Source organism: Gobio gobio (assembly GCF_949357685.1).
Source record: "Gobio gobio genome assembly, chromosome: 18".
Lineage (NCBI taxonomy): Eukaryota > Metazoa > Chordata > Actinopteri > Cypriniformes > Gobionidae > Gobio > Gobio gobio.
In genome coordinates, this window is record NC_137111.1 from 5,694,384 (window position 1) to 5,707,032 (window position 12,649).

General features: G+C 38.7%; 1 protein-coding gene across 5 annotated transcripts in view; it reads right to left on the reverse strand.

Moving 5' to 3' along the window:
- The window catches only part of dst (dystonin), a 338,403-nt gene that overhangs the window by 61,866 nt on the left and 263,888 nt on the right, over nucleotides 1-12,649 (reverse strand). For all 5 annotated transcript variants that reach the window (XM_079842865.1, XM_079842868.1, XM_079842869.1 and 2 more), the window contains 10 exons: nucleotides 11,767-11,886; nucleotides 9,798-9,905; nucleotides 9,499-9,717; nucleotides 7,537-7,740; nucleotides 5,092-5,323; nucleotides 3,717-3,943; nucleotides 3,515-3,637; nucleotides 3,137-3,238; nucleotides 948-1,049; nucleotides 384-557 (listed from right to left, as the gene is read on the reverse strand). In XM_079842865.1, coding sequence (XP_079698991.1) covers nucleotides 384-557; nucleotides 948-1,049; nucleotides 3,137-3,238; nucleotides 3,515-3,637; nucleotides 3,717-3,943; nucleotides 5,092-5,323; nucleotides 7,537-7,740; nucleotides 9,499-9,717; nucleotides 9,798-9,905; nucleotides 11,767-11,886 — 1,611 coding nt within the window. The remainder of the gene's footprint in view (nucleotides 1-383; nucleotides 558-947; nucleotides 1,050-3,136; nucleotides 3,239-3,514; nucleotides 3,638-3,716; nucleotides 3,944-5,091; nucleotides 5,324-7,536; nucleotides 7,741-9,498; nucleotides 9,718-9,797; nucleotides 9,906-11,766; nucleotides 11,887-12,649) is intronic.

The following is a 12,649-nucleotide window of genomic DNA, read 5'->3' on the forward strand; positions in this document are numbered from 1 at the left end:
ATAATTTAATATAATATAATTTAATATAATATAATATAATATAATATAATATAATATAATATAATATAATATAATATAATATAATATAATATAATATAATATAATATAATATAATATAATACAAAAATTAATTTTCACAGTATTGAAGTGAATCATATAGAATATAATTTCTTCAGACGCTTAAATGTCTTTTATGTGAACGGCAAAATGTGATTGATTTATACTTCTCAAACTATCTCAAATAATTGCGATTAGATCAAATAACCATAATCAGACGATTCATCAATAAATGCAACAGGCATATTTGCGTTCATGATTTCAATCCAATCAATTCCTGACAGATCAAATGTGCTGTTTTTTAACATCCTGCTGCACAGCCGGACCTGTCTGTTGATGATCTTTTTATCCAGGCTGTCCCAGAGCATTTTCAGCTCAGTCATGGGCTCCAGGATGGACGTGCGGTCGGCTTCCTCCACCACCTTCTTCAGCAGGAGCCCGGCCTGATGGTTCAGCCTTTCCATCTCGATCTGGAGCTGGTATGCACCGCCTTTGAACTCCTTCACACACACACATTACATGATGAGATCACAGTCAGATGTAAGAGTGTTAAAACACAGCCGTAGTGAGACAGAATTCTTAGGAACTGCATACAAATGAAATCTCAGACTCAAAGCATGTTGGTTCACCTGTAAACCATTTTAAAAGCGTTACTGTTCAAACATTTTCAATTGTGCGGGCTTAAACCAACTGTGTAAGAAGCAGCAAATGAATGGCCGTGTGTAAACACAGCTGCTGTGTGGTCCGTCCGCTCAATTATATTCATGAAACAATCAGAAATGAAAGGGACTGGAGATAAATAGCTCTAAACTTTGATCTGGATGCACTATGACTTCAACAAAAATGATGGGCATGAGAAAGTCTCCCACACACGAACAGTAAAGCGATACCTTCAGCTCCTCGATCTGCTGTTTCACAGTCTCCAGGTCTGTGCCCACGGGCGACATCGAATCCAGTTTGCTTTCCATAATATCCACCGAGTCAAACATGTTCTGCAGAGGAGGAGAAACTATTGTCACAGGCGGCACAACATCGAGTCGAGTTTCACTTATAGCCCCGATACAAACGTGGCTCAGGTGACAGTGAAAATGAACAAAAGCCACACCTAAACCTACTCAAATCTGGAGTTTTGGGAAAACAAGTCAAAGATAAAACCTGATTTAATCAGCACTTAAACTAATCATTCGCTTAAAGGGGATATATGTGTTTAACCTTCGTGTATTAATGGCTTCTTGTATTGCCAGTGTGTGAACAGCTTGCATCAGAACTTTAAAAAGACCTTCCGAGACTTTCGAGGTTGTCTGTGAAAGCCTGTAGACTGATTTTAATGTGAAAGTCACATGCCGGTTTCACTGGGAAAATTCAAAGAGGTTTATGAGATCCTGAGAGCCTCTCTTCCACTCAATGACACATGAAATCAATGCTTATGTTCAGGATCGTACAGAAAGAGCTATTCTGTACTGTGTCATGCAAAGAAAAAGGAATTATTCAAACTATAGTCTCACATAGTCAGATGTATATGGAAGTTTGTTTCCACCACAGAGTAAAACATTTTAAAAGATAATTGTGACGTTTTATCTCACAATTGTGAGTTTATAACTTGCGATTTTGACTTCTTTTCTCCGAATAGTGAGATATAAACTCTCAATTGCGAGAAAAAAAGTCAGAATTGTGAGATAAAAAGTCGCAATGACCTTTTTTATTTTTTATTCTGTGGCGGAAACAAGCTTCCATAGATCTATATATATACTTTATATTCAAACTATCATAACTGTTCATTACCTCACCTATCGCAGAGCTGGTACAAACATTTCCACATCGCTATGATCAGACCATTTCTTAACCGGTGTTCCCTTTCAGTCGGTCACGTTTGACGTTACGTCGACGTCACAAACGTATTAGGATCCCAATACGAGGGTTACTTACAAAACCGAAACGTTTTCTCATTTTTATTGTGTGTTTATTTTGTTATTGAGAGGAAAGCACGCAGCACATATTCTTCTAAACATTGTTCTCAGCAGCGTGGACGCCGTCGAGGTGTTCATTAACAGTCTATAAAGGTATTTCCAACTTTTTAATTCTAAGCAAAGAACAAAAAAGAACTTTGCCGTGAGTATATCGGGCCTTGAATCACGTTCAGTCGCTTATTCAGTATGTTAGCAATAAGTTTCTGGCTGCGGTTCACTTAACGGCCACTGGTGTCGCTAATAATAAGAGCTTCTGTGTTCTACATATAGCCCCTTTAAAGGGTAACTAAACCCCTGCTCAGAGCTTAACTCCACCCACTGGCAATTTTCAAAAAATGCTGGAAAAGTGGGCAGAGCCCGGCGGACACAGAGGGGACAAACCGAGGGCGGGGCTGAGCGGAGGGCGTGCACCTGAGACCCGCAGGGACGGGTTGATTGACAGCTGTCAGACTCGCGAGTCGCAAAAATGGAGAATGACTGGAGTGACGCCAGCTTTGCAACAGAGCGGTCATTTCTCCTACCTTCACCTGAAGTGGAGGAGGGTGGATTGTCTGTAACAGACACAAACCCGGAGCCTTATCAATGCGAGCCGCTGCTCAAACTGCGTTAACTCCCGATGCAGCAATGCTAGTGAAGCAGCCGCGCAAGAGAACTGACCTAATCTATCTGCGTCCGCGGCAACCACTTGTATGCCAACATTTTTTATTTTTAAATGTGATTGTTTGTACATTTTACCAGTAATTTCCATTCTTTCAAAACAAAAATAAAATATGCAAATTGAAAATAAAATCATTTTCTTCATAAAATACAAGATTTCGTCTTCAAAAAACCTTTTTCCAAAAGGCACATCTTGAAAAAGAGGGGTTGTCTTATATTTGGAACAAAGCGGTAGTTACACATGTTACATGTACTTACTATAGTAATAATACTTAATTGTGCATAATTATTAGCAATTAACCCTAAACCAAATCCTAATGCTATAGTAAGTACATGTACTAAATGAATGAGTTTTTCCTATATGAGCACATTGAGCATGACAGGCCATCAGACGGTGCTGACTACAGAAGTTTCCCAGAGCTGAATGAGTGTTTGTGTGTGTGTGTCATATTAACCTGGAGACTGTCCTGGAACTGAACCGCAGCCTGCATGGCTTCCTCTAGAGTCTCTACTCTCTCCTTCCATGTCTTGTTCAGGGTTTCCCAAGCCGAGTTCACCTGTGGGACGAGCGGGATGTGGTCAGACAGTGGGACGGCAACTCTGACTCATCCGCTGTTACACATTACACACACATCACATACAAGAGTCCACCAAAAATCAAAAGTGATCAGTGCAGTGTCACAGAGAGACTAATATTTGTCCACTCTTTATTATTTTTTATAATGAACGTTATTACATAACCCAAACCCTGCTTACATATTTAATGCTGGATAGACTTTAATGCTGAAGTTCCTTATTTTTTAATAACCGATTGTTCTCCTACGGAACGTTACCTCATCTATACTCTTCTTGATCACAGGTTTATCAGGTTCTCCACACGCTGTCATGAGCTCGGCTCCCAGATTCTGGACCACATTCAGTTCCTCCTGCAGCCCGTCGATCTCTTCTCTAAAGCTCTGTGAAGCAGAACAACGCCTATGAAGCGGTGAACACAGCAGAATGAGCATCAGACTCCCTGTGCTGAAGCCTCCTGACCTCCACTGTCTCCTGCTGCTGCTTGACCACTGACGGATCCACTCCAGCCTCCTCCAGCTCCTTCAGCAGATCCTGCGTGTCCTTGATGGTGACGATGAGAGCGCAGTGATCACACCAGAACTTCTCGGCTAAGTCCATGACATCCAGGAGCTTGGCCTCTCGTTCCTCCAGAAGAGCTTGGATGTCATTCCACAGAAACACCATCTGGTCCAGCTTATCTTGAACAGCTTCAAATGAAACATGGCTGTAATCACTTTCGCTCATGACGTTTATTCAAACATACACTGAATAATGAAGACATCACTAACAGGATGTGTAAAAAATAGAATGAATATGTAATGTAGTGCATGTTTTTTAGAGTTTTATGATTGAGTGTATTCACTAAAGAGCATCAAAACCACATTTATTGTTTAAAAATAGTTTGCTTCAAAAGTAACAAAGCACAAAGCTTATTGGATCACAGTTCAAATGCACCATCGGAAAAGCGCAACTTAAACACCACTATTTTGGTAACTAAAATAACTCAAATTAAAACTGAAATACAAATGTATAAAAACTATATACACATATTAATATAAATAAAATGACAAAAACAGACAAACTTTAAATAAAATTTAAATGGTAAAATATAAAAAATAACAACCCTCTACAATGCAAGTAAATCACTCGCATATGCGACAAAATTTCACACGAGGCGACTAAAAATGTCTTTAATTAGCCAAAGGCTAGTAAACTGTAGAATTTCAGTCGCCTCTGATTGAGTTACAGGCAAAAAAAAAAGAAGAAAAAAATGAAAGCCTTGCCAATTTAAACAGTCGACACTAAAATAACTCGCACATCTGAAGCGCGTTCCCAGAAAGCCACGTTTGACAGCACGCGGATACTGAAATTCGTATTTCAGTATACTTCCTAGTAAATATAATCAGTTATGTCTTGCGTGAAGGCAAACAGTGGAGAAATGAAACGCAGGTGTATCAGTGTATTGGATCTGTGCATTATGTCTTAAAGTGAGTAAAATAAAATGTGGTCACACTTTAGTTTAGGGTCCAAATCTCACTATTAACTAACTATTGCCTTAATAAACTCCTTATTAATAGTTAGTAAGCTAGTTGTTAAATTAATGGATGTAGAATATGGTCATGCAGAATAAGGCATTAATATGTGCTTTATAAGCACTAATAAACAGACAATATCCCAGTAATATGCATGATAATAAGACACTAGTTAGTAGTGAGAATTAAACCCTAAACTAAAGTGTTACCAAATAAATGTAACAACCAACGGCGACTCGAGCTTCAGTGTGTCTGTATAGGGTTGAACTAATTTGAGACTTTAAATGATACTAACACCATCGCTCGAGCAACAGTGTAGTTACCTTTGGCCGAAAGGTCCTTGTCTGCTCCTTCCGAGCGAGCGATCATCTCCTCTCCTCGCTCTTTGAGGGTCTCATACGACGGCTGAAGCTTCTCCAGGTCGACAGTCACCGCTTTGTTCTCTGAGATCTGCTCACGGATCTTCTCCACCTCCACGGAGATGGACGGAGGCTGGCGCAGGCGTTCGGCGATGCGCTCCAGAGACTCCAGCATGGGGTCGATCTTATCATGGAACTGTGGAGAGAGACATTTCAATACTGACACTACCGCTCAAACGTTTGGAATTATTACGCTTTTTGTGTTTTTGAAAGAAGCCTCTTTATGCTCACAAAAGCCCTATTCGTACGGTAACTGTTTCTCATGTGGACGTCCGTAAAAATAAATGTGCAGCCACCTCGGATGTGATTTATTCACGGTGGAGGAGAAAATAATATGCTAATTATTATTTAATGATTTAAATCTGTTTAAAAAATAGGAAGATATATAGAGGCACATTATAGTTCAAATGATTTTCTGTCTTGTGTTTTATCTCAAAATAAAGGATGTGATTTTATTCCACATGGAAATGAGCGGGAATAAGTGAATACAGCCTCTTATTTACATGATGATGTTATTTTAACATTTATAACTGCTGCCGTAATAACGGCCAATATCAAATGTTTACGTGCTTTTCTTCTCTTTATTTTTTGAGCGGTGATGAAATATATTAATCTTGTAAATACTTGCCAGCATTTCAGTAATAAAAGTCTAGATCTTTAAAATGCATCCAAATTACAGTGAATCTCAACCGTACGGTGCTCTGCAGGGGTCAAAAAGGATATAAACAGTGAATTTTGAAGTGATATATTCTTGAAAACTCAGAGATGTGGATTCGGACGGCAGTTAAATCACACAAGTGTGTGAGAAAAACTCTGACATTCTGGATTCGGATGGCAATAAAATCACTGACTAGCCCCCTGTCAATGATGACAATACCTTATGACCCCTTCACTCTTTGACGCAAGTTTGATTGACAGGCTGACCAATCACATATCCGAATCTGCCCTTTTGTCCGAGAAAGCAGTCAGGAGAGTTAGTAGATTAACGTTGGTGGACTTGAACTTGGAAAAACGGTGTGTACTGATGTCTTTCCACGGTTAAAACAACATTTCTTTTAGTGTTCATTCATGTTTATGTCATGCTTATCAATGAACTAGAAGGAAGAGATAATCGGTTCACGACACATTAAAGAGCCACAAAACGCTATTTATCGTTTAAATTTCTTTAAAAAATGACAATTTCAAAGTTGAGACTTTGTTTCAAATCAAAAGTAACTTGCTCTGTCCTGTCTGTCGGCGTGTTGTCAGTGTCCTCTTTGCTCCGCGATGTGTGTTCTCTATGTGAGAACGTGTGTGTGTGTGTGTGTGTGGTGTGAGAGCGCCATGGCTTGTCGGAGATAGCAACAGTAACTAAAGGGGGCGGGTCTTTGTGAGCGGTCAATTACCGTCCGAAAAGGGCTTATTTGATAAAAATACAGTAAAAACAGCAATATTGTGAAAAATGATTACAATTTCAAAAAAGTGTTTTCCATGTGTATATATAGTAAAATGAAATGTATTCCTGTGATCAAAGCTGAATTAAGCATCATTACTCCAGTCTTCAGTGTCACATGATCCTTCACAAATCATTCAGAAATGATGATTGGCTGCTTAAGAAACATTTGTGTGGAAGCCATTCAAAAGTTCGGGGTACAGTTTAAAAAAACACTTTTATTCAGCAAAGATGTATTAAATTGATCAAAAGTGACAGTAAAGACATTCATAATGTTACAAAATATTTATATTTTAAATAAATGCAGCTCATTTGAACTTTCATCAAGGAATCCTGAAAAATAATAACCATTATTAAAATTTGAGCATCAATAATATTTGAGCAGTAAATCCTCATTTCTGAATGATTTCTGAAGGATCATGTGATCAAGACTGGAGTAATGATGATAAATTCAGCTTTGATCACAGGAATAAATGACATTTTACAATATATTCACATAGAAACACTTTTTTGAAATTGTAATAATATTTCTAGTGCTGTCAAACGATTCATCGCATCGAAAATAAAAGTTTGTCTTTACATAATATACGTACGTGTGTGTACTGTGTATAAGTATTATGTATATTTGAATACACACAGATACATGTTTAAGAAATATTATATATAAATAATTTAAATAACACATTTTTCTTAAATATATACATACATGCATGTGTGTGTATTTATATATACATAATAATTATACACAGTACACACACATATATTATGTAAACACAAAACTATTATTTTGGATGCGATTAATCGTTTGACAGCATTAAATATTTCACAATATTTTTCTGTATTATTTCTATGAGTAAGAGGCCGACATTGTAAAAAAAAAGAGAATGCTATACACTGCAAAGATACTGTAAATGTACCTGAGTGGATTTGGAGATGGCCTCGTCCAGGGCAGCTGCTCTGTGCTTGACGTCGACTTTAAGCTGGCCGTACAGTCTGTCGGTGGCCTGGTACTTCTCTCGGATGGCCGTGGCTTCTGTGGGACTCAACTCCACCAGCTGAGGTCCGGTTTTATTCATCTTGTCAATGTGTGGCTTGTGCTCTGCTATCAGCTCCCTCATTTGCTGAAGACGGAAAGAGTTTAACACCATCAGAATAAAAAGCAAGGGATTGTTTATAACATTCTCACCAAAAAACTGTTAAAGATCAAGCACGAGCCGAAAACATATCACACAGATCTGATTTAGCATCTGTCAGGCCACTGATGTACACAATGCTTGATCCTCTTAACCATTCTAATTAAGCACTAATCCATCTGAGGCGCTGCATCACAGTGATTTTGAGACGGATAAGCACAAGGCAGAACAGAAAACCATGGTAAAAGGGTCTCGAACAGCATAACTGCACAGTACGTATGACATTTCTTCTTTTTCAACATGTCTACACCGGAAGAATCAGCTCATCACCACAAGAGGTGGACAGTAACTAAGTACATTTACTTGAGTACTGTACTTAAGCACACTTTATGAGTATCTGTACTTTCCTTGAGTAGTATTGTTTCTGGAAACTTATGACTTTTACTTCACTACATTTGAAAGACAAATATCGTACTTTTTACTCCACTACATTTCTATCAAAGCCCTCGAAGTAGAAAGTCGTAGCCGCTTTGAAAGTCAGTGGATGATTTGTTTTCTTCTATAAAACGTGATTAGTTTTTTTTTTTTTTTTTTTTGCAGACAGCCTATCAGTAATCACTCTTGTAGGATCACATGAAGTTCAATGATTACCAAGTATTTTTTGAACACCAATCAATTGATGGCAAAATAGAAGGCGGCAGTTCCCAGACACGGTGCGTACAAACATAGTCATACTTAAAAGTTAAAATTCAGACATGGATAAGTCTGAAAGTGCACACAGAAAGCTGCCTCTCAGACGCCAGACCACAAGTACTGAATTTGAGTCTATTGAAAACTAAAATCTTATTATAGTCAATTAAAAATAGACTAAAACTAAAACAATTCAGATGCCTAAAATGTTATAGTCATAAGACTGACTAAAACTAAATCCAAATTGACTGTCAAAATTAACACTGGTATGAAGTATGATTGGTCAAATTATTTTTATAGATTTACCCGCCATGTTGCGATAGCCTTGTGGATACAGCGCTAACGCATAAGTAACGTTCGACAATGATGTTAGTTAGCATGCAAAAGCGTAGTTGAGCTAATAATGTTAACTGAAGTCCTTTCAGAAATATGTTTTTACATAATCCTGTCAAATAAACTCAATGTAGAAACCTTTCTTTTCTAATATGATTTTGACTTTGATAAGAGCTTTGTAACTTGTAAGCAAGTATTTAAATGAGTTCAAGATATGCTAGCATGACTAGCTTAAACCACCATGATGGAACAGCGTGCGTTCATACAACAATGCAACAATAATAAAATAATGCGTTTACTTTTACTTTTGATACTTAAGTACTTTTAAAAGCAAGTACTTTTACTTAAGTAAAAATCTAATCTTTACAACTTTCACTTGTAATGGAGTAATATTTAACCAATAGTACTTTTACTTTTACTCAAGTAATGGAGTTGTGTACTTCGTCCACCTCTGATCACCACACACTAGGTATGTTTACAAGCACTCATTTCTGATTTCACAATCTGAAACGTCTGTTTAACATGTAGTTACTTATAGTCAACAGAATGTCTAAAGTGGACCATCAGAATAAAGTGTATTTATTTCAGACAGATGATGAGTAGCATCCGTCAACTGAAGGTGTGTGCTGTATTTCAACAGCTGCACTGACTGTAACAGGAATGGCCAGGTTTTCGAGTGCATGTGTGGTGTTGGCAGGAGTTACAGCAGGTGTCCCGTCTTACCCTCAGCTCCTCTTGCTGCTGTCGAAGGGCTTCGTACTCAATGGCTGGCTTGGACAGCTGAGTGAAGGAAGCTCTCGTCTCCTGCAGCCACGGCCAGAGTTCATCGTGCGTCTCCCAGAACTGGCAGGCTAGAGAATGAGCTCTTTCCAGCTGCAGACAGCGCTCCGAGTTCAGCTGACTGACCGCGCTGTACTTCTCCGACAACGCCTGGAGCTTCACCTGCACGAGACCACAGGGATTTCACCTCGACTGCACACAGCTGAGGCTGGATTTCTTTATGAATGCTCTTTTTTATTTACCTTCAATGCCTGCTTCTCTGCTTCATCCTTGCTGTTCATAATGGCCTCGCCGGTCTTCACAATGTCATCCACAGCATCTTTATGTCTCATAATGTCCATGGAGAAGCTCTGGAGGAGAAACAGAGCTTTAGACAATGTGGGCTTTATTACCGGGCTTGACATTAACGCCAAATGCGTGTGTATTTCAGCAGTGGCGTGTAACGCAGTCCCTCCTACTAGCCGGGTTGAATTTTATATATAAAATATTCATTTTTCAATTGTAGTCTTTTAAAAAGGCATCTGAAACAATAAACTAAGTGTCAAAAATATAGATTTTTCGATACATATCGACACTGAAATATCTGAAATGCTTCTAATACTCATTTCCTGCAGAAACACACAAACCCCTCACTCACTCGCTTCATTAGCCCCGGATGAATATTGTTGCTGTTACAGGGCTTGAAATTCGGCGTGGGATTGCACATATTGAGCATAATTTTACTCATTCCTGCAGATTTTGTGCTCACACCAACATAAAGCCGCCTCTCAGCCCTACATTATGCTCTTTTTCGCTGCTTATTGCTCTTAAACAGTCAAATACACACACAATCATGTCAAAATGCCGGTCTTGGTGAGCGTTCACGTAAACACAGTCAGTTCTGTTTGAAGTGAACATAAACAGTTGAGAAAGAAAACGTGTGTGTAATGCTGCGTTCACACCAAATGCGAATAGAGCGTTTGGCGCGAGTGATTTCAATGTTAAGTCAATGGAAAGGTGTGTTGAACGCAATTCAGCCTCATTCGCGCGTCCAGTTCGTGCGAATGACGCGAATTGGACTCGAATTGAGCGTCTTGCGCTTTTTGTGCATTCACGCTATAGCCCGACCGATATATCGGCAGGCCGATATTAGGCATTTTCCAAATTATCGGTATCGGCATTAATGATGGCCGATAAATTAATATATTAAAAAAAAAAAAAAAAAAACGATAATTTTCCAAACTATCGGTATCGGCATTTATGATGGCCGATAAATTAATATAAAAAAAATAAATAAAAATAAACGATATATCGGAATATCGGATTTCTAAATCGACAAATATTTTTATCGGTATCGGCCTTAAAAATCCTTTATGGGTCGGGCTCTAGTTCACGTGTTTGAAGCGAATTTGCGTCTGACGCCCGTCAATTCGCGCCGCGTTAACCAATCAGGAGCCTGCTCGCTGCTGTCACGTGAAACTCCGCATAATTTAAAAATACTACTATTGTGTTACATAATGTAGCTTTAAGACTTTTTCAGGTAGTCAAATCTGTGATAGTTATAAAGAGAGCGCCTATTTAAAAAAACAATCTAGTGTTTTTGGAGTTGTGAGATCCAGGCGCTCAGCGCTCATTAACCCCAGCGAGAGCAGCCTTTCCTCGGCCAGTCCTTCTGTTGTTGTCTGCCAAATCGTTTTGACTGAGGGCAAAGAGAAGTTTCATAACTTTATTTTTTAAGGATATTTAAATATACATGCAGTGACGATAATGTAGGAGTTGCCTGGACCACATTTGTGTGGCTATTGATGTTTAATATATATTTTTTATGAAAATGAAAAGAGGCAGAGTGGTGTTTTATGACATATTTCTCCTGGAGCGCCTTGAACGTGCGTATATTTCGCTTCAAACGCTCGATTTCGAATGGATTCAAAATGTTCATGCGTCCAACTAGACGTGGTAGACGCCATTTTGATGCTCTATTCGCGTTTGGTGTGAACGCAGCATTACAGTGTAATGGATCCTTGCGTCAGCTCTTAAAGTGACAGCAGCCTAATAATCCTGCTGACAAATTATGAGATCTTATAAAAAATATCTATATGGCAGTTTTCCCCCATGGCATCGATGTCAAAATTGTGGCCAGTGAAAATGCGGAGTGGCTAGTAACTTTAGAAAAACACAGCAAAAGTCAATATCAAGCCCTGCGTGTGTAAGAGACGCAAACGGCAGACTGACCTTCTGAGCCTGTAGCTGAGCTGAGGTCTGCTCCGGCTCAAGCCTGATGTCTCCAAGGCCTGACAACTTCTTCTCTGCCTCCGTCAGCCACTCCAGCTCGGCGGCGGCCGCCTGATCGAACTGCACATCAGAGCAAAAGCAAGCAAACAGTGATCTGTGACTGTCCATATCACATTTCCATGCGAATGCATACATTTAACTGACATTAATATTCAATGAAATCAAGATTGAGTTTGATGTACTATGCATGCATATTCATATGTTTATAATGCACATTCAGAAATTCACACATCTATGAGCTCATTAACACAATCCCGTACATTTGCATAACACCACTGTGGATATGCAAATGAAGACAGGTTGTTACTTGTTTTACAAGCAAAGAGATTAGCCAATAAACAAGTCTAAAGACAGTACGTTTCATTCTCTGAGTGGAAAATTTTCATGAAAAATGAAATCAGGAGAGCTTTTGGTTCAACAGACACTATAATTACACTCCCAAAGTCACTCAAATGCATAACATTCCCCTTTATAAATTGCCAGATAATCCACATTAATAATAATTAAAAATGTACGATATATTGTTAGTAGTAGTGTTTAACCTTACATATTATTTTAGAAACCCATGCGAGTCAGTCAGCTATGCACAAACTAATCAGTATAAATGATATAAACACACTAATGAGATGCAAATGTAATCACTCTGGGTCACACTCCATTAGTATATTATGTAAATACCATCAAGGCGACTCAAGAGGGTGAATTAAGACTATAAAGCATTAAGAATTAACACCACAATGAGGCCGATCACCCTTGGCAGCAATCACAGGCGCTTCATTGTTTGGGCACTTTAACAAACATCATTGTAAATCTTCCTAATAGA